The following is a 25,693-nucleotide window of genomic DNA, read 5'->3' as shown; positions in this document are numbered from 1 at the left end:
AGACTCAGTGGTCTTATTACTGAATTAGCAGCAGTGTGTACCTACAAGATGCACTGCAGGAATTCACCAAGGCTCCTTAGACAGCACCATCCAAACCCACGACCACTACCACCTAGAAGGACAAGGGCAGCAGATAGATGGGAACACCACTACCTGGAGGTTCCCTTCCAAGTCACTCACCATCCTGACTTGGAAATATATCACTGTTCCTTCACTGTTACTGGGTCAAAATCTTGGAACTCCCTGTCTAACAGCATTGTGGGTGTACCTACACCACATGGAGTGCAGCAGTTCAAGGCGGCAGCACCATCTTCTCAAGGGCAACTAGGGATGGGCAATAAATGCCAGCAAGGCCCATATCCCGTGACTGAATTTTTAAAAATTCAAAGCCCGCATCTCAAAATATACAAATTGAAAATTAGTTGTGACAGTTGTTTCAAATTTCCCTCTGGGATTTGAACAGTTCAGCATTTACCATCTGCTGTGTCATAATAGAATGCACCAGTTAACAGTGACTGACAGTTAACTGCCAAGTACCGTTTAAAATTTAAATCAGACAGCTTGACTCTGATTGTTTAAGGCATCGTCCTGAGGAATGAATCAGGGAATGGCTATCACTTATTTTGTTTAGCTGAAACACGTGCAATGCGTGTACATAATATTTCTGTCTGCAAAGAACAGGGCCCTGTGTATTAATATATGTAGCTTCCAGTACACACAAACGCGCCACATTGTGTATTAATCAAGACTCTCTTCCCATGCCGAATAAAGTTGTTGCTTCCCCGATATTGGTATTCTTGCGATTGTCCTGATGAATGCAAGACAAAAAGCTTCGACAAAATGTCTTTTTTCAGCAATACACATATTCATATTTTCCCGCATTATACTCCTACTGCCAACTTTTGTCCCTGTGCAGACTCTTTGTATCCACCTCGCAACTTGCTTTCCTACCTATCTTCATAAGCAAATTTGGCTACAATACAGTTGGCCCCTTCATCAAAGTAATTAATATGAATCATAAATAATCGAGTCCCCAGCACTGATCGCTATGGCACTTCATAAGTTACAGTTTGCCAAACTGAAAATGACCCATTTATCCCGACTCTCTTGTTTCCTGTTAGTTAGCCAGTCCTCTATCCATGCTAATATATTATCCCATCACAATAAGCTCTTATCTTTTGTAGTAACCTTTTACCCGCCTTATCTAATGCCTTTTGGAAATCCAAATACACTACGACCAGGATTATTAGGATGAAGGTGTTTCCCTTCCCGTCATCCAAAGAGTTGGCAGAGAATGCATGCCCACTAACATTAGCTGCCCCACAGCCATTTAACGCTCCAATAAACGTCAATTGGCTGGAGGCAGGCTTTATACCCCTCACTCGGGAAGACAACTCACCTCTGCGAGCTGCCAGCCAATCTGATTGCCCAGCAGCTCTCTAGTCCCAGCAGAGCCAGAAGCTGCAGTGGAAGGACTGGGACTGTAAGCAGTCCCCAAGGTCGGAGTCCAGGACCAGGTAAGTGTGGAGGGCTCAGGGTTGGGAGGTGAGGTGAGGTGAGGCCTAGGGGTTGGGCTGAGGGAGGTGGGGGGTGTTGGTGGAGAGGCCAGGGTGGGAGGGAACACCCGCAGGAGCCAGACCTCGAGGAGGGGGGCACCTGATTTTGAAAGGAGGCTGTTGATGGAGGTGTCCACCTCATTCTTGCCTGAGGCCTGAGCAAGGTCACTTCCAGGGTCTCTCCACTGCTCCTGAACTCCTCCTGCCAGCCTGAAAATTGAGGCTGGGCAGGAAATGCCACTTAAGTGGTCTTAAGGGCCTCAACTGGGGAAGGGTGGGCAGGTGGGTGGGCCAGCCAGCCTAGGCCTTGCCTGTCCCACAGTAAAATTGCAGAGAGGTTGAGGCGGGTGGGAGCCCAGTGGGAAAGCCATCTGAGGAAACCCAACGGTGGGGAACATAAAATGCTGCCCTACAACTACTGATTCCCCTTTATCCACCCCGCTTGTTATGTCCTCAAAGAACTCTAATAAATTTGTCAAATGTGATTTCCTTTTCACAAAACCATATTGACTCTGTCTACTACCTATTTAATAATGGCTTCGAGCATTGTCCCAATGATAGATGTTAGGCTAACTGGCCTATAGTTTCCTGCTTTCTGTCTCCCTCCTCTCTTTATCAGAGGTGCTGCATTTGCACTTCCAGAAGATTACAACCAATGCATCCACTGTCTCTGCAGCCACTTCTTTTAAGACCCTAGGATTCAGGCCACAAGGCCCAGGAGACTTGTCAGCCTTAAGTCCCGTAAGTTTTCCCGTTACTGTTTCTCTGGTGATAGTGACTGTTCCAAGTTCCTCCCTTCCTTTTCCTCTTGATTTTCACCTATTCTTGGGATGCTTTTTGTGTCTTCTACTGTGAAGACGGATACAAAATACTTGTCCAAAGCCACTGCCATTTCCTTGTTTCCTATTATTAATTCCCTAGTCTCATCCTCTAAGAAATGCTCAATTTAGCTACTCTTTTCCTTCCTGTGCACTTGTAGAAGCTTTTACTGTCTTTTTCATATTTCTTGGCAGCTTTCTCTCGTACTCTAATTTCTCCCTTTTCTTATTTTTTTAAAAAGTAATTCTTTGCTGGTTTCTAAATCTTTCCCAAATTTCTGCCCTATCACTGAACTTCACTGCAGTGCACACCTTTTTTTCAATTTTATACCACCCTTAACTTCCTTTGTTAGCTATAGATGTTGATCCTTCTGGTAGAGTCTTTCTTCCTCAATAGAATATATCTTTATTGAGTGTTATGAAATATCTCCTTAAATATCTCCCAATGCAACTCCACTGACTTACGTTTTAACCTATTTTCCCAGCCCACTTTAGTCAACTCTGTCTTCATGCCCTTATAATTGCCTTGAAGTTTAAGAAATGCTTGAAACTGACACTAGGTGGCTGCCAGCAATTGGAAAAATAAATAATTCACAGCACTCATACTCTTTACCTTTATGGACCTACATTTCTCATATAGGCATCATGTACAAGGGGTAACAAAATGGAAACAGGAACCAGGATAAAAATGCTCGATGGAAGTAATTTCAGGCAGTTTATGAAGGGGCTCAACTGCCCTTAGATTCCCTCAGATTTCATTCTGCTGCTTTGTCATGTTATCCCCTCAATGCCAATTACTATCTTCTTCTAATTTTATTTTTAAAGAAAGCTGAATTTCTCTGGCCAAGGTAAAGAGTATTAGTGCTGTGAATTATTCATTTTTCCAATTGCTGGCAACCACCTAGTGTCAGTTTCAAGCATTTCAATGTTAGGTATAGCACAAATAAACATTGCATTTACAAATATATCAATATCTTAATCTTATCTGCACGGTGCTACACACATGTTTTGGTTTTCAAGGTGCTGCACCTTCCTCTGCAGTTCCTGGTTTTGGACGGTGCATGCTACAACTCTAGAATGCAAAGAAACCACAAGAATTATATTAGAATACCCACAAATGAAAGAATAGTCACGATACAAGTTTGCAATCAGAAACTAGGAAATCTGTTCAAGGAGCAGTAACAAGTTGAAATTTATGTATATTTCCTGCAAATAACAAACACTAATTTTAAAACCATACAATAAATTATGACTTGTGAACCTTAATAATGAAACAGTGCAGCAGTTATACTGTACAGAATGCTAACACCTGCATGACCATAAGTTGCTGGAGTGTAATTAATACATTGGTCTAATTCTTTACATATTCATTGGCAATAGGCACACAAAGATACAAAAACATTTCAAAATTCTCTGAACAACTTACAGACACATCATTTAATCTAAGCATAAAGACTGTTGCTCAAGGTGTTAATTTTAAAAAATCAGTTTCTAGTAGGCACAATATTTGTTCAGTCGTACCTACTCTCCAGCCCATCAATGTAATTCTTCTTCTTTTTGCGACTCTCCTGAGCTGACTGTTTGTTTCTAATCTTTCTTCTGATTCTTTTCAAAGCTCGTTCCTCTGACTGCAACAAGAATTGAATGAAAGTTTGTGAAATAGACTATGGTGTTTGTTTTATCCACCAATTTAGATAACTTTAGACAATTTCATTGTTAGAAGCTATCATTAAAGAAGTTATAGCAGGGCACTCAGATAAATTCAAGGTAATCAGGCAGAGCCAACATGGCTTTGTGAAAGGGAAATCATGTTTAACCAATTTATTGGAGTCCTTTAAAGAAGTAACATGTGCTATGGATAAAGGGGACCCGGTAGATGTACTGTATTTCTATTTTCAAAAGACATTTGATGAGGTGCCATATCAAAGGTAATTGCGAAAAATAAAAGCTCATGGTGTACGGGGTAACATATTGGTACAGATAGAAGATTGGTTAGCTAACACAAAACAGAGAGTAGGCATAAATGGGTAATTTTCTGGTGGGCAGGATGTAATGAGTGCTATGCCACAGGGATCAGTGCTGGGGCCTCAACTCTTTACAATTTATATAAATGATTTGGATGAAGGAACTAAAGATATAGTTGCTAAATTTGCTGATGACACGAAGATGGGTAGGAAAGTAAGTTATGAAGAGGATATACAGAGGCTACAAAAGGATATAGATAAATTAGGTAAGGTGAGTGGGCAAAGATCTGGCAAATCCAGTATAATGTGGGAAAATGTGAAATTGTCCATTTTGGCAGGAAGAATGAAAAAGAAACATTATCTGAATGTTGAGAGATTGCAGAGCTCTGAAATGCAGAGGGGTCTGGGTTACAAAAGGTTAGTATGCAGGTACAGCAAGTAATTAGGAAAGCTAATATAATTTTATAGTTTATTGCAAGGGGAATTAAATACTAGAGTAGGGAGGTTATGCTTCAGTTATACAGGGCATTGGTGAGGCCACATCTGGAGTACTGTGTACAGTACTGGTCTCCTTATTTAAGGAAGGATGTTAATGCATTGGAAGCTGTTCAGAGGTTTACTGGACTAATATTTGGAATGGGCAGGTTGTTTTATGCAAAAAGGTTGGACAGGTTATGCTTGTGCCTGCTGGAGTTTACAAGAGTAAGAGGTGACTTGATTGAAACATACAGGGCAGAATATTGCCGATGGTATGCGTGGGCAGGCCGGACGTGCTGACGCGTAAAATGACGCGAGATGACATTGGGCATGCGTCCCGATGCCATCGCGCGTCATTTTGATATTGCGTTCAGTGGGTTTTTAAGGCCATTAAGAAAGCAATTAACCTTATTAACAACGCTGCCCGGGCAGGCCAAGAGCCCAAGCGGCCTTCGTGTTTTCCAAGAAACCTCATCCATGGGCAGGATGAGTTTTCCTGAAGGTACAAAATGAATAAATAAATTTTGTACACTTCATAAACATGTCCCAGCTCATGTGACATTGTCATATGAGAGGACATGTTTAAATAATTTTTTACTTTATTATTCAAAAACTTTTATTATCCACATAATTGCCCTGAGGCAGCTCCGTGCCTCAGGGAGATTGCCGTGCTGTCCCTCCTCCCCTGGCCTGCACAGAGCGCTACCGGCCGTGTGTTACGCTGGGCGGGCCTTAATTGGCCCGCCCACATAAAATGGTGGCATGCAGCCGATTGTGAACGGCGATTGGCTCTGTGCCTGCCCCTGCCCACTCCCGCCCAGCCCGCCCACAATCGGTAAGATTCTACCCATAAAATCCTGGGGAGAGTTGACAGGGTGGATGTGGAAAGGACGTTTCCTCTTGTGAGAAAATCTAGAAATAGGCATCATCCATTTAAGATAGAGATGAGGAAAAAGTTTTTCTCCCAGAGGGTTGTGAGTCTTTGGAATTCGCTTCCTCAAAAGGTGGCAGAAGCAGTCTTTGAATATTATTAAGGCAGTGGCAGGTAGATTCTTGGCAAGCAAGGGGGTGAAAGGTTATCGGGGTAGGCAGGAATGTGAAGCTGAGGTTATATTCAGATCAGCCATGATCTTATTGAATGGTGGTGCAGGCTCGAAGGGCCAAGTGGCCTATTCCTGCTCCAAATTCTTATGTTCGTATTTTCAGAATTATTCCTTCCATGAAACAATTCAAGACACTGTCTCATCCACCAAACTAAAAGGCACTTCCTTTTCATTTCAACTCAACACAAAGTAGCTGGAATCTGTTGGACCAATCAGTTGGACCACAGGTGAGTGGATAGTGTTAATCTGTCCCCTTCACCACATGCACGTGTCCACCCATGTTCAAGGCCCACAGTCAGCCTAAAGGGATAGATATGAGACCTGTTCCCAGGCCTCTATCAACATCATTCTTGAATGAGCTGTTAGAAGCATGTCGAAACGGCTGAATTCAATTTTCTCTCCTCCTCAATGCCTGCAGGTAAAGTATCTGGAGTAGGTGCTAGGTAAAACAGGGTAACATTGGAAAATTGCCATTGTAGGATGTTGACTAATGTTTTCATTCTCCATCTCTGCATTGCTGCATGTTAATGCCCTAGCACACTGCATGGTTCCAGCATTGTAAACCTTTACCTGAATGAAAAAGGATTTGTTTCGGTTTAACTTTTACCCCTCATCAAGAAGTGAGGTGGTAATTTGATGCAGACTGATTGTAAAATTTAGCATCTCAGATCATTTAATCCAACTTTCAGTTCAGCAAGCTGGAAGCTTTAGAACATAGGAAAGCAGGGATGGTCACTCAGCCCTCAAGAATATCCCTCCATTCAATTAGTTCATGGCTGATGGGTATCTACACTCCATTTATCCATCTTGGTCCCATATCTCTTCATATCCTTAACTAACAAAAATCTATTCATCACAGTTTTGAAATTGTCAGTTGAATTGCTGCTTTGTGGTAGTTCATTTCCTTTGCTATTGCTGAACACTTCACACCCACTCAGGACTTCAAGGACAAAAACTCAATCTAGATGAATAACTCACCCTCAGTTAAAAGGTAACAAATGCTATAACTGAATAGTACAATTTCTCAGGCAGTTATTTAACAAAATTAGAATTGAATTGTAAAGCTGTGTCCTGGATGAATTAGTGAGAGCTCAACAAAAGGTTAGAAATTATATCAACGCTCCATTCATTACATTCCTGTCAACATGAAACTCATTATCATCAGACATTTGGCTATTAATGGTCAAAAGTTCAAGTATGTAATATTTTAAACAGAAAACGTATCAAGAGGGAGATGATGGTGTAGTAGTAAGGTCATTGCATAGTATTTTAGAGACCCAGGCTAATGCTCTGGGGTCATGGGTTCAAATCCCACCTTGACAGCTGGTAGAATTTAAATTCAATTAATAAATCTGGAATTGAAAACTAGTCTCAGTAATGGTGACCATGAAACCATCATTGATTGTTGTAAAAACCATTTTGTTCACTAATATCCTTAAGGGAAAGAAATCTGTCATTCTTACCTGGTCTGGCACATCAATGTTGTTGGCTCTTAAATACCCTCTGAAATGCCTAGCAAACTACTCAGTTGTGACAATTAGGGTTGGGCAAAAAATGCTGGCCTTGCCAGCAACACCCATATACCATGGAAGAATAAAAATAAATACTGAACAACACAGTTTACTAATGCAGTAATGCACTGGAGAAGTATCACCAGTGGCGCCTTTGCAGATCCTCCATATCCGTGAGCCAGAAAGGCAGTCCAACAGCAGTGTTCTCACCCAAGCCAACTTGTAGAGCATCGAGATGCTAATCACTCAAAACCAGCTCCATTGGGTGGGTCATGTTGTTCCTATGCCTGTCACCAGGTCCCGAAGCAACTGTTCCATTCGGAACTCTGTCACGACAGGGGACTCCCAAGAGGACAGTGGAAGCACTTTAGGGATGTCTTCAAAGATCTCCTCTTGAAGTGGTCAAACATCCCTGGTGACTCATAGTAGACCCTGGCTTTGACTGACTAAAATAGAGAAGGCTCATTTGGGAAGGCAGCAAACACATCAAGGCACTTCATTGGGAACGTGCAGAAGCGAGGCTTTGGAGAAAGCGCACATCTCTCCAAATAACCCATCTACCCAACCCCTCAAGCACCACATGCCCTGCATGTGGCAGAGTCTCCAGGTCGCGCATTGGATTTATCAGCCATCTCAGCACCCTTCGAACCAGAGTGGAAGCAAATCACCCTCGATCCAGGCAGACTGCCTAAGGAGGGGGACTAATTAAAAAAAATATTTGAATTCTCTCTCTTCAGTAGGTAAACCACAATGAAGTTGCTCTGACCTTTGTGAGGGGTAGGTTTGTAGGTAACTCCACACCATCTTTGGCTAAAAGTCTTCTTTCTTCATCAGTCAAGACCAGTTCATCAAAGCAAAGCTGGAAAAAAGAACAGGAAAATGTTATGAGATCATGTCTGACACACACTTCAACCAAATGTTTCTGATGAATGAAAACATATTTCTGACAATTTACAAGTGCATCACATCAGCATTTCCAGCGTGTGGACACATGGTGCAGGATCTTCTGGTTGGTGAGCGGGGGCGTGGCCTGCTTGCCGACGCAAGATGCTGTCGAGTGGAACTCCCGACGTCACCCCGCGTCATTTCCATTTTCAGGTCGGCGGGGGCGCAGCCGAGTCAGCTGCGCACCCGCCGACCTGTCAACGGCCTATTGAGGCCATTGAAAAAGTAATTAAGGTTGTTAATGGACCTGCCCGACCAACCTTAAGGTTGGCGGGCAGGCCGGGAACCCTGGCAGGCTTCGGAAAAAGCATGAAACCTCATTCACAGGCGAGATGAGGTCTCATGAGGGTATTTAAATCTTTAAGCAAGGTTTCAGTAAAACTTGTGGACATGTCCCAACTCATGGGGACATGGCAGGGAAAATTTTTAAACATGTTTAATGAAAGTTTTAAATCGGAACTGATCTCCCTGAGGCAGCACTTAGACTCAGGGAGATCTGTGCGCTCTTTCGCGCGTATGACGTAAAATGGCGGCGCGCTCCCAATTGGAGGCGCACCCGCCCGCTCCCGCACTTTCCCCCCTCAGTGGGGGAAAAATTTTTCCCATGGGATTTTGGGGCGACATTAGGGCTGGTGTTTGCAGCCAGGAAATTCAAAAATGCCAGGAATGCGAGATGCTGCCAAGTTTAACAGCAGGACCTCAGCAGTATTTTTTTAAATTCAAAAGGCTCCCAAAATCCAAGGAACAGAGTCTTATTTAATTATAATTATCTCTTCAGACTGGGTTACTCAGACATAACCAAACACAACTGGATGTTAGGTACGATTGTAGCTAGTTTGGGTGAGTTCCAAAAATTCATCAATATAACCGACTGACCTTCAAGCTGATCCCCAGCAACTCTGCACAGCTCAGAAAATTTCAAATTGCAGTAAGAAACAGTATCATTTTATTACAAAGAAAATGTCTGCTACTCTACTCAATTGCCTCGACCAGTCACTCTTGGCTGAATTCATTTTTAATTTTATTCTACACCATGTACACTCTCAAACTACACCATTTGTGTAGAGTTGACCAGGAGGCCTGTTTCCCAGACTTCAGTCAACATTACTCTTAAAAGAGCTACCAAGACTTCCAGCCTGTGCACTGCCATCATCCTATAAAGAAGACAACTTGTTTCCAACCTGCCTATAGTGCTACTTCATTTATGCCGTATGTACACAACAGCAGGCGAAGTATGCCTCTATTATCCCATTCACATATTGATGCAATACACTGTGCTACACTAATAAAAAAAATGATAGTTTGCATCTCGCCACGACCTGGACTGGTGGAGATGAAGACTCACTTGAAACACTATTTCTTCGAGGAGTGGACCAAATTAAATTGAAATACCAGGACAAGCAAACAGAGCACTTTTCAACAATGCCCTATAGTCACACGGTACAGCCTTCACCTCTTCACAGAGGGACTTGGCCACCTCATTGATGAGCTGTATATTGCATAATGTCTGGAAGTGGGGATAGAAAATTACGTACCTTGTTTTCATAAAGATCCACAACACTTCTGTACTCCCAGCCAAAAAAAAGTGCTTTCTTTAAATAAATCTGAAACCAAAGTATGTATTTATGAAAATGAACATAGGCATTCCCTTACTTGATTTGTTTTACGGGTTTGCTGCAGATCTTCAATGGTGAGGGTCACAAGGCCAGTGCTTTCTTCCGCAGGAATAACTTGTGGGTTTTCAGTCAAAAAATCAGGTTCCCAGTCTTCTATGATGAAAAAGATTGACATTTGCTATGTTAAAATAATTGTTACACACTAAATAAACACTAATTGAATCACCTGGTAAATAGAAGGACAATGACAAAATTGAAAACTTCTAGAGAAAAAAATATTTTGCATGGGCGAGGGGTGGCTGGGGTACAGGCAGGAAGATTTTAGCAGGTTGAAATCCAAAGGCTGCTCATTACTTGAACCCTTCTCCCACGAGAAAGGAGTGAGACTAGACACTATTCCACCAGGCTGAACATAAATTGCTAACACTTAACAGATTACCCTTGTTTTTTCATTCTTTCATGAAACATGGGTGTCGCTAGCTTTTGTTGCCCATCCCTAATTTCCCTCAAGAAGGGGGCAGTGAGCAGCTTTCTTGAAGTGCTGCAGTTCATCTGGTGTGGTTATTCCGACAGTGCTGTTAGGAAGGAAGTTCCTAACTTCCAGGAAGGAAGGATTTTGACCCAGTGACAGTGAAGGAGCAATTAATTCCAAGTCAGTCTGGTGTGTGGATTGGAGGGGAACTTGCAGGTGGTAGTGGTCTCATGCATCTGCTGCCCTTGTCCTTCTAGATGGTAATGGTTGTGGGTTTGGAAGGCACTGACAAAGGAGCCTTGGTGAGTTGCTGCAGTGCATCTTGTAGATGCTTTGTCCAGGAGGATGTTGAGCTTCTTGAGTGTTGTTGGAGCTGCGCTCATCCAGGCAAGTGGAGAGTATTTCATCACAGTCCTGACTTGTGTCTTGTCGATGGTGGACAGACTTTGCAGAATCAGGAGATGTGTTACCTGCTGCAGAATTCCCAGCCTCTGACTTACTTTGGTTGTTACAATATTTATATGGTTGGTCCAGTTCAGTTTCTGATCAATGGTAACTGCCAGGATGTTGATATTGGGGGATTCTGTGAAGGTATTGCTGTTAAATGTCAAGGGAAATGGTTAGATTCTCTCTTGCTGGAGATGGTCATTGCCTAGTACTTGTGTGGCACGAATCATTACTTGCCACTTATCAGCCCAAGCTTGAATGTTGGCCAGGTCTTGCTGTATTTGGACATGGACTGCTTCAGTATCTGAGGAGTGGTGAATGGTGCTGACCATTGTGCAATCATCAGCGAACATCCCCACTTCTGATCTTATGATAGCAGGAAGGTACATGGTAGCCAATATTGCAGAGTGAATGCTGAAAACACCAAATCAACAACCATACATTTTTAATTTTATCCCTTTAGGTGTCTTATGGGACTTGGGCTAAAGATTTCAAAATACACCTTTTCCATTTTACACCTTAATTTTAAAAATATGATTTAAAAAAGCTGTAGAAGTGAAATGTATAAAATAAAGTTGGAGGTGGTGACAAAACCATAAAATCTTTGCAGAGTACCTTTATAGCAAGTGATCATTCATTTTGTTTAAAAAGAATGAAACTTAAAGTTAATTGTCAAAATTTCTATGTACTGAAGAGGAAATATTTTAACCTACTCTTTCTCACTGCTTCTTTCAAACTTTAGATAATGCCTGTGTAGTTCCATTGTTGTTGCTTATGGGCTTCAAGCACGACTCATTAATAAAAAAATGTTTATGCATTTAAAAAGATAATATTGTCTTTACGGAGATAAGAATTTGGGTATTTTTGAAGTTGGAAAAGCAGTTTGTTGCTGATCCAATTTGAAATTGAGTGAACAATTAAGCAGGAAGCACATCTTTAAAATGGCAGAAAACCTGTTGGATTACTCACCATAGCTATAAGAGAATCTTTACTATTCTATTCTGAATCCATTAGGTAATTTCAGATTCTATAGTGCCTTACAGAATGACAGTCCTGGTCATATAAATGTGGTGGTATATTAGCAGGAGGAATAAAAAAGCTACCTAGTCCTTGGAAAATAACAGTCTAAAAGGGTTAAGGCGCACAAGGATCAAAGTTTACAGATTCACAAATCATTAAAAGTAGCAACACAGGTTGACACAGCTAGTAAAAAATGAAAACGAGATTCACTTCCAGAGGAATAAAATTCAAAAAGCAGAGAAGTTATGATAAGCTAATATTTACATTTATAGAACAACATTTAGAATACAGTGCAAAGTTGTGGTCTCCATATTACCAAAATTATATAAAAGCACTGGTGAAAGTGCATAAAAAGAATTGTAAAGATCATACCAGAACAGACAGTATAGAACAATTTGGAACAATTGAACAAGCTAGGACTCTTTTCTCGACGAAGGGGTGACCTGATATAAACATAGGGGGATCATGAGTAGGGACTATAAATATAAGATAGTCACTAATAAACCCAATAAGGAATTCAGGAGCAACATCTTTACTAAGAATGGTGAGGACATGGACCTTGCTTTCGCATCGAGTAGTGGCAGCGAATATCAGATGTGTTTAAGGAGGAGCTAGAAAATTACATGAGGGAGAAAGGAATAGAAGCATATATGGTGATAGGGTAAAAAGAAGTAAGGTGGAAGGAGGCTGTTGTGGAGCATAAACACTGACACAGAACTGTTGGGCTGAATGAGCTGTTTCTATGCTGTTGATTCTATATGATTCTATACGTAACAATGCATACCTTTACACTCCTGATTACTGAACAACAGGCACCCCTTAAAGTTAGCATATAAGTTCGACAGTTAGTCCTTTTTGAGGGTTAATATATAGTCATTACCATAAATAAAAGCTACTGAGAAACTATAGCATACTGGGACAGTGCAGTATGTTGTGGCATCTGGTCAGGTTGCATATAGTGTTGAGTTCCCAATATCACAGCAACCTCCGAGGTATGGGGTGGTGGATTAGAAAGGAGACACAAGAAAAGAAGAAACAAAAGAGGATGAGTTAATACCAACTGTTGTCAGACATTTTAAAACATTTGATTCTAAGCAGCATTAGTCCAACCGCTTACCACATTCTTGTGTGTCCCTGGATGATCTGAAAATAAAAAGACAAGCCCACAGCAATGTACGGTTAAATATTTACAATATAGGAACAACTGTAGGCACTAACCTAAATCAATCGAGATGTCTGCTTCTGTTGAAGGGTTCTCAGTTCTTACACTGTACAAACAATTGGCTTCATTCTGTGAGTCCTGATGAAGTGAATAGTTATGGTCGGAATGTATGACTTCAAAAAATGATGGGCTATCAGACAGTGCAACATCGCTGCCTGATGGACTATCTTCATGGTTGCAGTTGTTGTTGTCTTCTGATATTCCACTGTCACTACCCAATGGAGACCAGGACATTGCGTTAGGGGCCTCATCTTCAAAAGAACCAATGATGGAGTTGATGAAATCCTCAGTGTCGTGTTCATTCAACATCTGCAAATACAATAGGCAAACTCAGGGAACGGAAGTTTGTACCAACAATACTATGTGATAGAGCGTGGAAAAATACTAACAGACCATTGGGGAGAAGGTGAGGAGAAAAAGGAAACATCGTTTCCCCACATTATCCATAACTGGATCATTACTGCTGTTTCTTTCCAAACCAGATGGTGCAACTTCTAGATCCACTGCTGGCAAACAGACATTTGACAAAACATTCCTACAATTTAGGCATTAAACTTTTGAATATTCTGGCTTTGCAAAATCTGACCACAACTTTGGCAGGTTGGGAGTACTATCCGTCCCAATGGTCCAACCCTGACTACGGCTGACTTTCCAAGTAAATGGTAATGTAAACATTGTTAATGGGCTCCCAGCAGCATTCCCATTTCTTTTCAAGGAGCCAGCATGGAAATAGGAGATGCCGAATGGCTGCAGCAGGCCCTATGCCTTCTGCAATGAAGCGTGGCAAGCAGCCTCAGCAATTGCCCGCAACTTGTTTCTTAAAAAAAGAAAATTGCCTGAACTTTGCTTTAGTGTGTGCAATTAATTAATTGTGATTACTATCCTGAATACTTATTACCTGTAGATAAATGCGCCATTTGGTAAACAGTTGCTCTGTTTAGAAGGTCCCGGGTTAGATTTATATATTTGTTTTTATTTATTATTTTATGGGATGTGAGCATCACTGGCAAGGTCAGCATTTGTTGCCCATCCCTAATTGGCCTTAGAACCAAGTGGCTTGCAAAGCCATTTCAGAGGGCAGTTAAGAGTCAGCCACATTGCTGTGGATCTGGAGTTACATGTATGCCAGACCAGGTAAGGATGGCAGATTTCCTTCCCTAAAGGACATTTTATTTTACAACTACCATACATGAAGGCACAGTACCACAACAAACCAATGTGCAAGATCTTCTCATGGCCAGCATCTGAGGTGCTTCTAAATTGTTGATCTTAGAAAAAGATGTATAAACAGAAGCGTCTGACCTCTGCCTCATCTTGACATTAGTGAGCCAGGTAGGTTTTTTTTTTAAACAACAATCAATGATAGTTTCATGGTCACCATTACTGAGTCTGGTTAATTTCAGATTTTTTTATTAACTAATTTAAATTTCACCAGCTGCCATGGTGGGATTAGAACCCATGTCCCCAGATCTTCAGCCTAGGCCTCTGGACTACTAGCCCAGTGACATTACCTCTACATCACTGTTTACCCCATTAGCTGCTTTGTTAGAGCATAGTTGCAGTACTACAATCTCAGCAGCCCTAGGCCAATGCGGTAGGAGGGGGTCCTTTAGCCCCACTCAAGAATGACACACACAAAGAATTGGCTTGATGAACTAGAGGACAGCCAGCACACATGTGGAACTACACCACAATGCCTTCAAATGAAAAGAGGAAGGAAAAAAAATGAGATAAGGGTTAAACACTTACATCATGTTCACACAGTCCCCACTCCTTCATGAAATTGGTGCCTTCACCAAACTCCTCATCCGGAAGTGATCCAGACTGCTGCTGAAACAGCAACTGTAGCAGCTCATTATCAAGCTCATCACTAAGAGACATCTACAGGGGGAGAAGAGTATACTTTAACAAGAAATTTAAACTGTCCTTAAATGCAGGTCAGGGAAGCGATTCTACTACGGTAGAATCTTAAGACCCATGACCATATGTGTATCACACAAAGTTAAAAATACAAGGCTAATGAGAAATATACAGGACAAGTATATAATTATGTAGAAATTTGCACAGACTAATGCACATCTGTCACCTTAGATAGTACTTGCCACATCGCCGTTTTACTTTCACAGGAAATTTCTGCACTTGTTTATGCAAAGCTCTACTTATAATTAAATTGCTGCAATTAAAAAGGGGCAGATAAACAAAAAACTTTGTTTTCTTGCACCTGAATACATGCAAACCATAAGAGGCAAATGCTGCTCCCCTTTCTGAAGTGAGCAATTTAAACTATTAGGTGATTCTTATAAATAAGCAGTTTGACAAATGCAAGACTACCTCCTTGGCGCTGAAGAGCTGCACTTTCACGCACCAGAGGATGAACTGCCTTAAAACTTGAGCCCTCTTTGTGGGAGTCACAACCTTCCTTCAAGCTCCAGCTGCTGCCACCCTCAAGTCGCTGCAATTCTTTTGCTGGTGTTTGAGTGCCAAATAGATCAGTATAGATCTATTGGAGGTAGTGAATGCCATTCCTGTGGATGGATGTATCAGCAGTAATCTTGCTCTTCCTCAGCTAAGGAGGGTACGAGGGAGTGGAAGAGGAATAGGGATTAAGAAGCAGCCCCTTAGGTTTGAACTGGACTGTTGATTCCCTGAAGTAAATGAGGCAGCCAGATGATCAAACTTTCTTCTATTAGTGTAGAGCCATACAGAGGCCCCATCCTATGATTGTTACCCAATGACTCCTCTTGCATGTGGAAGTCCACTGTGCAAAGGATTTGTCTTAGTTAGCTCGGAAGCCCCCCACTGCTAGAAGGCATGTTGACGTTTTCTAACATTGCTAACTTACTGCTGGCATGGACTGAATGGGCTGAATGACCTCCTTCTGTGCCATAATGACTTTATTGTCCTCGAGTCGGTAGGAATTTACTTTGAACAAAGAAAAACCAACTATTTTTTAAAATAAGTACAGCACCATGAAAACATAAGAGGTGAACAAAGAAAGCTTGTAAAGTTAGACCCAACATCTGCACTGGAAAAACATTTTGAAACTTCTCCTTTTTAATAAAATGATACACTTTAAATCATCACACACAGGTCCCCCATGCAGCAATAATCTGCAAATACTCTCTCCTTTCTTTAAAGATTCCAAAGTAATGAAACAGAGCAGTACAGTATTTTTGAAAGCCAGCATGGGGTTGCAGAAATTACCTGCAGTCACAAGACAGGATTACATCCTTCAAAGCATACAGCACTCTATTGCACAAACAGGAAACAGGGCATATTAAATGAAAACCCAAGGGTTGGGTAAACATTGTAAATTTGTATTGTGCTCAATTCAATTACCTTACTACTATTTCGACAATGGTATAGCATAGATAAGGTCCAGGGAGCGCTGTTACACAAATGTGGAGCCAAATCTTAATTGCTAGTGAAAAATAATTATATATTCAAAGATTGCAGAACTACACAGATATCACTGGAGTTCCTTTTCATTGCTTTAACCAGGACGTGAAGTAATGTATAACCTAGATGTTGTAGGTCGATCAAACAGGGTATTGTTCACCTACAAATATGTAAGAATTTCAACCTTGCGTCTCTATTTCATCCCTTTTAGCAAAGTACACATGGAAGGAAACAAGAACCCTGATTTCAAATAGCACAGGAAGAGATTGAAACTCCCTTTGGAAGCCAGAGAGAAACTTTTCATTCCTTGCAGATTTAGAGCCGGAGTACTTCCTGGAATCAGCATTGCACAATCTCCTGTAGGAAGATCAAGTTTTAAACTTGAAACCGCCGCTGTTTTACCCCGGGTACACGCCGCTGTTTTACCCCGGGTACACGCCGCTGTTTTACCCCGGGTACACGCCGCTGTTTTACCCCGGGTACACGCCGCTGTTTTACCCCGGGTACCGGCTGCGCTGTTCTACCCCGGGTACCGGCTGCGCTGTTCTACCCCGGCTGCCCGCTGCTGTTTTACCCCGGGTACACGCTGCTGTTTTACCCCGGGTACACGCCGCTGTTTTACCCCGGGTACACGCCGCTGCTTTACCCCGGGTACACGCCGCTGTTTTACCCCGGGTACACGCCGCTGTTTTACCCCGGGTACACGCCGCTGCTTTACCCCGGGTACACGCCGCTGCTTTACCCCGGGTACACGCCGCTTCTTTACCCCGGGTACACGCCGCTGTTTTACCCCGGGTACACGCCGCTGTTTTACCCCGGGTACACGCCGCTGTTTTACCCCGGGTACACGCCGCTGTTTTACCCCGGGTACACGCCGCTGTTCTACCCCGGGTACCGGCTGCGCTGTTCTACCCCGGCTGCCCGCCGCTGTTCTACCCCGGCTGCCCGCCGCTGTTCTACCCCGGGTACACGCCGCTGTTTTACCCCGGGTACACGCCGCTGTTTTACCCCGGGTACACGCCGCTGTTTTACCCCGGGTACACGCCGCTGCTTTACGCCGGGTACACGCCGCTGCTTTACCCCGGGTACACGCCGCTGCTTTACCCCGGGTACACGCCGCTGCTTTACCCCGGGTACACGCCGCTGCTTTACCCCGGGTACACGCCGCTGCTTTACCCCGGGTACACGCCGCTGCTTTACCCCGGGTACACGCCGCTGTTTTACCCCGGGTACACGCTGCTCTGTTTTACCCCGGGTACACGCTGCTCTGTTTTACCCCGGGTACACGCTGCGCTGTTTTACCCCGGGTACACGCTGCGCTGTTTTACCCCGGGTACACGCTGCGCTGTTTTACCCCGGGTACACGCTGCGCTGTTTTACCCCGGGTACACGCTGCGCTGTTTTACCCCGGGTACACGCTGCGCTGTTTTACCCCGGGTACACGCTGCGCTGTTTTACCCCGGGTACACGCTGCGCTGTTTTACCCCGGGTACACGCTGCGCTGTTTTACCCCGGGTACACGCTGCGCTGTTTTACCCCGGGTACACGCTGCGCTGTTTTACCCCGGGTACACGCTGCGCTGTTTTACCCCGGGTACACGCTGCGCTGTTTTACCCCGGGTACACGCTGCGCTGTTTTACCCCGGGTACACGCTGCGCTGTTTTACCCCGGGTACACGCTGCGCTGTTTTACCCCGGGTACACGCTGCGCTGTTTTACCCCGGGTACACGCTGCGCTGTTTTACCCCGGGTACACGCTGCGCTGTTTTACCCCGGGTACACGCTGCGCTGTTTTACCCCGGGTACACGCTGCGCTGTTTTACCCCGGGTACACGCTGCGCTGTTTTACCCCGGGTACACGCTGCTCTTTTTTACCCCGGGTACACGCTGCTCTTTTTTACCCCGGGTACAGGCTGCTCTGTTTTACCCCGGGGACAGGCTGCACCGTTTGACCCCGGGGACAGGCTGCACCGTTTGACCCCGGGGACAGGCTGCACCGTTTGACCCCGGGGACAGGCTGCACCGTTTGACCCCGGGGACAGGCTGCACCGTTTGACCCCGGGGACAGGCTGCACCGTTTGACCCCGGGGACAGGCTGCACCGTTTGACCCCGGGGACAGGCTGCACCGTTTGACCCCGGGGACAGGCTGCACCGTTTGACCCCGGGGACAGGCTGCACCGTTTGACCCCGGGGACAGGCTGCACCGTTTGACCCCGGGGACAGGCTGCACCGTTTTACCCCGGGTACAGGCTGCACTGTTTTACCCTGGGTACAGGCTGCACTGTTTTACCCTGGGGACAGGCTGCACTGTTTTACCCTGGGGACAGGCTGCACTGTTTTACCCCGGGTACAGGCTGCACTGTTTTACCCCGGGGACAGGCTGCACTGTTTTACCCCGGGGACAGGCTGCACTGTTTTACCCCGGGGACAGGCTGCACTGTTTTACCCCGGGGACAGGCTGCACTGTTTTACCCTGGGGACAGGCTGCACTGTTTTACCCTGGGTACAGGCTGCACTGTTTTACCCCGGGGACAGGCTGCACTGTTTTACCCCGGGGACAGGCTGCACTGTTTTACCCCGGGTACAGGCTGCACTGTTTTACCCTGGGTACAGGCTCCCCTGTTTTACCCTGGGGACAGGCTGCACTGTTTTACCCTGGGTACAGGCTGCACTGTTTTACCCTGGGTACAGGCTGCACTGTTTTACCCTGGGTACAGGCTCCCCTGTTTTACCCCGGGGACAGGCTGTTCTGTTTTATGCGGAGTACCGATTGCGTTGTTTTACCCTGGGTCCTTGCTGTCCGATCCGCTCTGTTCTGTTCTGCTCTCCGGCTGTTGATGTTTCTCTCCGACCGCAAATTCCAACTGGGCAAAAATGACATCAGGTACCCGGAACTGCGGGAGCTGCAGTGCCTCCCTGGGTATTGTAGTCCCTCCCGCCCTCTCTCTGCTCACTTCTAGAAATCACACGGTGCCAGAAAACTACAGCTCGCAACAGCCGCCTGTCCTCCCAGTGCCACATCAGCCCACTCGCTTCCTGCAGCTTTGCACCATCGCTGGAAATCCCGCCTCTCCTCCGCCCTGGTTGGTTTTATTTAGTGCGAGTTTGCATTTGCGGATAAGCCCCGGAAGATGCCAATCACCCTGTTCTCCTTCCATCGGAACAATACGAGGCTGCGGGAAATTCCAAGTGATGCAACTGGACATTGAATGAGTTTGTTCAGCCAAAAGTTGCATCATGAGGATTTGGGTGGGTCAGTTTGAGGTTCGCTTTCTCAAAATAAACCAGTAAGGAGACACTGAGTTGCCCTAGTGTCAGCAAACAGAAAAAGGGGCAGAACTAATAAATAACTAAACCATAAATGAGGAACCTATAAACTTAAATAATAATGTTACTAGTATCCACTCCACTCCCTGCATTGCCCATCAGCCAAGAAAGCCTACTGGCAGACACTGCGTGCTCCCTCTCCAGGGCCACACAGGCACTGACAAGACAGTCAAAGAAAGGCAGGCAGCCAGATCAACCATTCACATAGACTACCTCCAACTGAATCTATAGGTGGCTGTCAATTGGCCAGGCCCAGGAGGAGACCAGTAAGACTATACTTTTAGGGATCATTTCTGTAGTTTTTTACTTGAGAAATGTGCTCTGAAAAGGTCGTTCTCACTAACCATGAGGAGCAGATATAACATTTCCTTCTGAGCGTGAAGTGGGTTAGAAGTATTGCTTTTTGCAAAAGCTTTTAATTATTGATGATTGTTCTCTTTCCTCATTGTGAGGAGAGTGGAGGAAGGAAATGCATTCTGAGTGGAGAAAAAAGAACAGACTTGCTCACCACCTCCTCCACTGGGTGGCCTAAGGTCAGGAATGAGGGACTGAGTGAGCCGTAAGTTGAGGAGCAGCCCCATCAGGTAATGGAAGAGAGGTTGTAGCTCTAATATTGTGTTGGTTTGGATAACTCTCAAAGACTGCTAGCTGCAAACATAAACTTTATTGTAACATATTTACAGTTATGAGAACATTCCCTTACACTAGCTTCTTTCCATGCTGTTTTCTCCTAGACTTTCAGATCACACGAGAATATGTCACTTCCTTGTATATCATCACAGACTATTACAGTTAACCCTTAATTTAGTCTAACATACTCCATGATACTGCATCTCCCCAGTTCTTCAGACTTCAACATTCTCTGATGTTCCTGGAAACCCAATTCTTCAGTCTTATAGTCATTCTGAACATTTCAGTGTTTTGAAGTCTCGTAGGAAATGTAGCCTCTTTTTGTTCTCTTATGTAAATGTCATTCTTCTTTCTCTTTCCACAATCTCTTGTTCTCTCTTCTCCTTCCTCTGTTTTTTTGAGATTCTCACCTCTTGCGCTGATAAGTGTTGTGATATCTTCACTAGTCTACTGTACCTCTCATTTGCAGAAACTCTCCTTCAGCTGTTGGTCCTCTGGAAGCGTTGAACACAATTTAAACTAGTGGATGATTTGGGATCACCTGCTTTGGTGTCTTCTTTCAATTGTGATGATTGCAACCCCTTTGGTCTCTGAATTTCACAATGTTGCTGAACTGCAATCAAAGCTCTTCTGTTTTTTCTTACTGTGCCCTGCTCCCTCTGGACAATATAAAATCTCGGGTGTAATGATTTTTCCACCATTTCTCCAAATTTCGATTGGTCTCTGATTCAAACCTCTTCTCCCTGCTGAAGATCCGATAATGTTCTTGCTCTGTGTTGACTATCATTGCATTTCACCTGTTTATTTCGGTAAGTTTGCTCTCTCTCTCATACTTTCTCTAAGTCTGTGTTTTAGACCTATGGCAGCAATGTACGTGAAGGATACGTGTCTGCAACCTCCTCCCATGAGTAACTCGCATGCAGCCAATCTATTCTGCAGGCGTGAGGATCGGTAACTTGTTGAAAATCCTCATTCTTTTATAGTAATGCCTTTACAATTCTGACCCCTCTCTCAGCTTCTACATTAGCCTGAGGAAACCTCAGTGAACTTAGTGTATGAACAAATCCAAATGATTCTGTAAATTCTTGAAATTCTATATTTGCGAATTATGGACCGTCGTCTGATATCACAGTATGAGGAATCCCATGGAGTGAAAAATATTTCTTTCAATGACGTTCTTTCAATCACCGCCTCTGATGTGTGACCATGTAACTGTTTCACTTCAATCCACCTTGAGTAGTAATCTACTACTATTATGAATATTTTCCCTCTATGCTCAAATAACTCCGTGCCTTGGTCCCATGACCTTGTAGGAAAAGAAGATGACATTAGTTGTTCCTTTGATTCCTGTCTGCGAATTGTGCGTGTGGTCCATCTGGATATCACTCCTTCCAATGACTTTGAGAGACCAGGCCATCAAACCGAATACCATGCACTGGCTCTGCACTTGGTAATATCTAAAGTACCTTGATGTAGATGTAAGTTTTCAATACTCTTGGGATTACTATTCTATCATGGTATACCGGTAAATTATCGATCACTGTCAGATGTGCTTGCTGCTCGAAATATGGTCTCAAGATAGGACTGTGTGGTATATATGTTGGCTATCCTCTAATGCCAAATTCTCTGATCTGCTTACATTCTTCATCTTATTTTTCAGCATCTTTGATCAGTCTTTGTGTAGTTTCCATTAATATATGGTTTGTCATTATAGCAAACTCCTCAATAAATTCAATATCACATTTTTCTTGATTCTCAGTTTCAATGTGTGATAATGCATCTGCTGCGCTCTACTGTTTCCCTTGCACTTATACTGTAGGTGTATCAAACCTCATCCATCTTAATTTAAACTTTTGAACTCTTGATAGCATCACTGCAAGCTCTTCTGAATTCAATAGTGTGACTAAAGGATATGGTCTGTTTCTATTGTAACATCTGAAGCTAAGACATAGTCAGCAAATTTCTTGCATGCCTACATGGCTGCTAATGCTTCCTTTTCAATTACTGCGTATCTCTTCTCTTTATCTGTCAATAGCTGTGATGTGTAATAGACTGGTCTGTGTTTTCCATCTCTTTGTACCTGTAAGATATTGCGACCAATCCTGTAGAGGATGTGTTTGCTGCTATTATTGTAGGTAACCCCAGATCGTAATCTGTTAATATCTCTGATGACATCATCCTCTCCTGGATTTTTACAAATCATTTCTGGTATGCTTCTTCCCAACGCCATTCATTGTCTTGGCAGAACAATTGGCATAGTGCCTCATTGAGCTCTGTAAAGTTTTTTAGTAATTTTGCCACTTGATTCATTATTTGCTTGAACCTTTGTAACTCCATGATGTTCCATAGAGCTGGAAAACCTTTTGCCACTCTGGTCTTCAGTGGAGCAAACTTTATTCCTGATGCACTCATTATGTGACCCAGAGATCTGATTGTTGGCTGTGAAACTCACACTTACTGTTGAGTGTCAATCCTGCCTCTTGTAATCTTCTCAGCACTGCCCTCACTCTCATGTTATGCTCAGCTTGAGTGGACCCACGTATCAACACATCATCCAACTCCGTGTGAGCCCTCTGAAAGATTTGACATTGTTGAAAGATCTCTGGTGCTGATGTTATTCCAAAGGGTAACCTATTAAAACAGAATCTTCCTAATGGTGTTATGAAAGTTGTGAGATCCTTGGACTCCTCTTCTAATGGTATTTGCCAGAATCCTCTGTTAGCGTCTAATTTAAAGAATACTGAGCTCCTCCCTAATTTAGCTAAACTCTCATCTACTGATGCCATTGGATGGACTTCTCTTTCCACAGCTTTGAGTTGTGTGAGATCAACACATACTCTTATGTAACCATTTGGCTTTGGAACCAGTATTATCACTGGACACCAACTCATTGGCTCTTTTATGGATGAAAGGACTCCTTGTCTTACCATTGAGCTGATCTCTTTCTTTATCTTTGGAATTAAAGGGTGTTTAATCTTTCTGGGTGTATATAAGCATATTGGTTTCACTTCTGAGCTTAGTGTTATATGATATGCTGTTCTTAGTTCTCCCAATTCTGTAAATAATTTCAGAAATTCTGCTCCGAAATCTCCTGATTGACCTTCACCATTCTTTATTTCTCCTATTCTGTGGATTAGATTCAATTCCATACATGCTTTTTGACTTGAGAGTGAAGAACTTTGGTTTTGAATTACATACAGCACTTCAGTAATTACATTTTATCTGTGCTTTAAAGTAGCTGTTAGTTCTCTCAGAACCTACAGCCCTGTTCCTCTTGGTCCTTGTATTTTTGTGTAGGATGGTTGAAGAACTCCCTTGTTTAACCATGGTTCAGTGTCTGAAAGAACTGGAACTGCTGCTTCAGTATCTAGTTTAAAGTGTGTCCTGTGACCTTCTACCAGGATCTCTGCATCCCAATAGTTTCCACTTACTTCTATAACCTTTCCTAAAGAGGGTAACTCAATGTCTTGTGAATCTTTCACTTCACAGACTCTGTTTCCTTTTTAAAAAATGTCTTTTTGAGTGTTCTGCTTGTATTTTCTATTGTGACATACTGGGCGGAATCGCTCCAGATTTGCACTAAGTGTGGTAGCAGGCAGGTAAAATGACTTTTCACACTGTATCATCACAAACCCGCCGCATTAATTATGCATTCCCAGAAAACACGCCATTTCCATGGCAGGTGCCTGCCACGCCATCACCTTGCCACTTCATCACGCCGGGCTGGGCACCATATTTAAAATATAGCTGCGCGCCCACCTCTCAGTGCTTCCAGCCCGCGACTGCTGTACAGAAGACATGGCCCTGAAAGTCAAGAAGGCTGCAGCTCCCAGGTTCAATGATGCCACCCTTGAGCTATTTTGGGCACAGTGGAGGCCCGTCATGATGTCCTCCACCCCCACCCTGGCCGCAGGATGGGCAACAATGTCACTGATCTGCCTTGGGAGGCGGTGGCAGCAGTGGTCAGCGCCAACGCCCAGCAAAAGAGTTCAGGCACCCACAAGAATAATCTCCTCCGTTCTGCCAGGGTAAGTCACTCTCCACATCACTCCCAACTCACACACTGACAAACCCATCACACATCCACAAAGCTTCACTTGCTGCCAGTTCAATGGACATCACCATTCACTCTCTCACACTCACCATCATTGTCCTCATCCCGTCCATGGGACCACTCACCACCCACACATGCCAGGCATACTTACCATCTGGCCTGACAGGCATCCTGCTTACACTTTCTCCATCTCTAATCATGCAGGACCAGCTGGTACACAACAAGAGAGAGAGGTTGCAGACTGCTGAAGGAAAGCCTTAAATCAAGGTCCTCACGGACTTTGAAAACAGAGCCATCCAGCTGGCCGGCGACGATCTGGACTGTTCCTGTGCTAACAGTGAGGTTGGCGCTGCTCTACCAAGTGAGGATCCAGCAGTGCAACATCTGTCAAATAACCATGCTGTGAGTGATGTGTCCTGTTTCGCAGGCCACTGCCATGCTCTAACTATCTCCCCTTGCTTTTGTAGGCACATCTGGGAAACTGCGAAGGGAGACCATGACCCAGGGCCTCCAATCAAGCCCTGAGGGAAGCTCAGAAGAGGAATCCGCTGAAACCCTCCCTGAAGTCCCGTCACAGCGCTCACTCACACTCTCCACCAGCTCAGCGATACACACCTCGGTGGGACTTAGCTTTAGAGTAGCCCCGGGATCGTAATCTGGTGAGCACATTGCACTGTCTGATCCACAGGAGGCAGCGGCAGGGACTTCCCAAGTCTCGGAGGACTGCCGGAGACCAGATAATTGCTGAGTCCAAGTCAGCTGACGAGCCTCTGGATTCGGTCATGTCACAGTTGCGGGAGCTGCAAAGGCAAGCTTGGGAACATCAGGAAGGGATGTCCGCTGCATTCCTCAGATTGCAAGGCACGATGGAGGAGTCTGTCTGCCTTTAGGCTGAGATGATAGCACCAGCATGCCAATGCACCGAGGTCAACATTGGTAGGATAGTGACCACCATGGAGATCTTAGTCCAGGATGTTGCTCCAGTACTGCTGCTCAGACGGAACTCCATCACTGACGCCAAAGTTGGCCACCAACAGTGTATACATGAGAGGGGTGCGGGGCAGTCTGATCTCACTCCAGCTTCCCCTTCTCCTCAAGGAGTCAGCCAGGGGCCCTTGGGCACCCATAGGGA

The 25,693-nt window shown here is 44.1% G+C and overlaps 1 protein-coding gene and 1 non-coding gene across 2 annotated transcripts in view; one reads left to right on the top strand and one right to left on the bottom strand.

Moving 5' to 3' along the window:
• The window catches only part of creb3l3l (cAMP responsive element binding protein 3-like 3 like), a 29,328-nt gene extending 9,698 nt beyond the window's left edge, over nt 1–19,630 (bottom strand). The window contains exons 1-7 of the mRNA XM_078550999.1: nt 19,335–19,630; nt 14,901–15,032; nt 13,148–13,460; nt 10,028–10,143; nt 8,196–8,288; nt 3,896–4,002; nt 3,378–3,446 (exon numbers count right to left, since the gene is read on the bottom strand). Of these exons, the coding sequence (XP_078407125.1) occupies nt 3,378–3,446; nt 3,896–4,002; nt 8,196–8,288; nt 10,028–10,143; nt 13,148–13,460; nt 14,901–15,032 (830 nt within the window). The 5' untranslated portion in view covers nt 19,335–19,630. The remainder of the gene's footprint in view (nt 1–3,377; nt 3,447–3,895; nt 4,003–8,195; nt 8,289–10,027; nt 10,144–13,147; nt 13,461–14,900; nt 15,033–19,334) is intronic.
• Nucleotides 19,631–20,145: 515 nt separating this feature from the next.
• On the top strand, nt 20,146–20,362 carry LOC144689018 (small nucleolar RNA U3). The gene has a single exon (XR_013578545.1). It is a non-coding gene; the product is annotated as a small nucleolar RNA U3 (small nucleolar RNA).
• Nucleotides 20,363–25,693: the final 5,331 nt, after the last annotated feature.

The sequence above is a fragment of the Cetorhinus maximus genome, chromosome 1 (assembly GCF_964194155.1).
Source record: "Cetorhinus maximus chromosome 1, sCetMax3.hap1.1, whole genome shotgun sequence".
In the NCBI taxonomy this organism is placed as follows: domain Eukaryota; kingdom Metazoa; phylum Chordata; class Chondrichthyes; order Lamniformes; family Cetorhinidae; genus Cetorhinus; species Cetorhinus maximus.
The sequence above is the reverse complement of the archived record's forward strand: the minus strand, read 5'-3'. Positions and strand labels throughout refer to the sequence as shown.